We start from the raw sequence: 1,965 nt of genomic DNA on the forward strand, positions 1-1,965 counted from the left end.
AAACTAAAATCTTAGAAAAAAGAAAATATAAATATAAGTGTAATATTTCCTAAAACATAGTATGCTGGTGTGTGCTATCGTCTGTATGGATTTCATCTATTCTACACATTTTATGAGCAAGAAAGTATTAGTGGTGTTAAGATTTTAGGATTAATAAACATTTTATCTAACAGTTTAGAGGGTCCATGGATATTGCCTTTAAGAAAGGAAAGAGTTACAGGGAGGCACCATTTCAGGCCAGCATCCCCGAGGATTATGCTCTACTGAGGTCACCAGTAAAGGGATTCACTACCTTAGGGCCTGTGTCCCTGCTTGGGAGCTATGGCCCCAGGACTGTGGCCCACCCACTCATCTGTCTCTGTCACTGTGCTTAGCATCACTGTCATACACTTGACTGTAAGCTCCACAGATGCTTCTCAATGAGAGGACCAGATAAAAGGACCCAGGGGTTTTTGTCTCACTTCCTCCTTATCTGAGATGTTGTGGGTAAGTGAAGCTGCTCCCACTGACATGTTCTGCAACAGAGTAGTCGTCAGCCTCGTCCTCAGGCTGGGCTCCTGTGATGATGAGGGCGGCTTTGTTCCCAGAGACGGATCCAGAGAAGTGATCAGGGACACCAGAGGGGCGGCTGTTTGTGTTGTAGATAACTGTGCTAGGAGCCTGGCCTGGGGTCTGCTGGTACCAGCTGGGGTAGTTACTTGTAGTGACTGACCCAGAGCTGAGGCCACAAGTGAGTGTGAGTGTCCCTCCTGGAGACACTGACAGTGATGGTTCCTGGGTCACCACAATCTGAGAATCAGCTCCTAAAACCAAAAAGAGAGAAAGGTGCTATTTTGGGAGACAAGGATCACGTGAATCCCTGCTTCTCTGTGCCCGAACAGATGCAGAGTCCATTTCCGTGACCTGAGTCATAAGTAAGGAGCCCGAGAAGAAACACCGTCCAGGCCATGGTTGGGATCCTCACTAGAGGTGGGCTCCACAGGCTCTTTGGCTGGCGAAGGGTGTTCCAGGACCTTTTCATGACTCCAGACCTATGAGAATAAGCAAGTGTTTTATGCAAATCAGCTTCCTCTCTCTTCCTGCCCCACAGTCACCTAAAAGTCACCTGGGAGATCTTGAAAGGGACCCATGCTGGGACTTCACACACACAAATGTCTGCAGGGTGACCTGGGACACAGACTGGCAGGAAGACATCTTTCTCCAAATCAATGACCTATGACTCTGGTGATGTCCATCCCAAAGTTCCTCGCTGAGAATCCTGACAGCTGTATGAGGAGATGGATACATTCTCCAACTCCTGGCCCAGCCTCTAAATCACCTCAACTCTAATCCCTCTCTGGGACATTTTCTTCCCTCCCCAGGGACATTGCTCCTTGTCTCTTTGGAGATCTTAGCAGTCACTCCTCCAGCCATGAGGACACTGGGAATCTCAGAGTCTATGTGACAGATGTAATGATGGTGCTCTTCTCTTCGTTTTTTTTTTTTAATTATTATTATTTTTTAATTTTTATTTATTTATGATAGTCACAGAGAGAGAGAGAGAGGCAGAGACACAGGCAGAGGGAGAAGCAGGCTCCATGCACCAGGAGCCCGATGTGGGACTCGATCCCGGGTCTCCAGGATCACGCCCTGAGCCAAAGGCAGGCGCCAAACCGCTGCGCCACCCAGGGATCCCTCTTCTCTTCGTTAATCAGGGACCATGTCTGCAGTAGTCCAGGGCGAGCTGACCAAGGATGTCTCTTTATCAGAAATCAACCCAACACTCTGAACTAGTGAGTCTCATGGACCATTTTGAACTCAATTTCCCATTGTGTTCTGCTGAGAATCAGAAGGTCCTGGAAGGCTGGGGAAGGAACCTGGAGAAGGAGGACTTGCAGGAGCAAAAGGAGTCTCCAGGAACAGGGGAAGATTAGGCTCAGGGCTCATGTTTGCCCAAGGTTAGATACCAAAATGCCTGCCATTCAT

The 1,965-nt window shown here is 48.3% G+C and overlaps 1 gene segment (V, D, J or C); it reads right to left on the reverse strand.

Moving 5' to 3' along the window:
* Positions 1-468: 468 nt before the first annotated feature.
* On the reverse strand, positions 469-1,002 carry LOC119879229. The segment is given in 2 exon segments: positions 469-803; positions 904-1,002. Coding segments are annotated over 2 exon segments (381 nt in total).
* Between the last annotated feature and the right edge of the window lie 963 nt (positions 1,003-1,965).

This window comes from Canis lupus, unplaced genomic scaffold (assembly GCF_011100685.1).
Source record: "Canis lupus familiaris isolate Mischka breed German Shepherd unplaced genomic scaffold, alternate assembly UU_Cfam_GSD_1.0 chrUn_S465H626, whole genome shotgun sequence".
NCBI classification, from domain to species: Eukaryota; Metazoa; Chordata; class Mammalia; order Carnivora; family Canidae; genus Canis; species Canis lupus.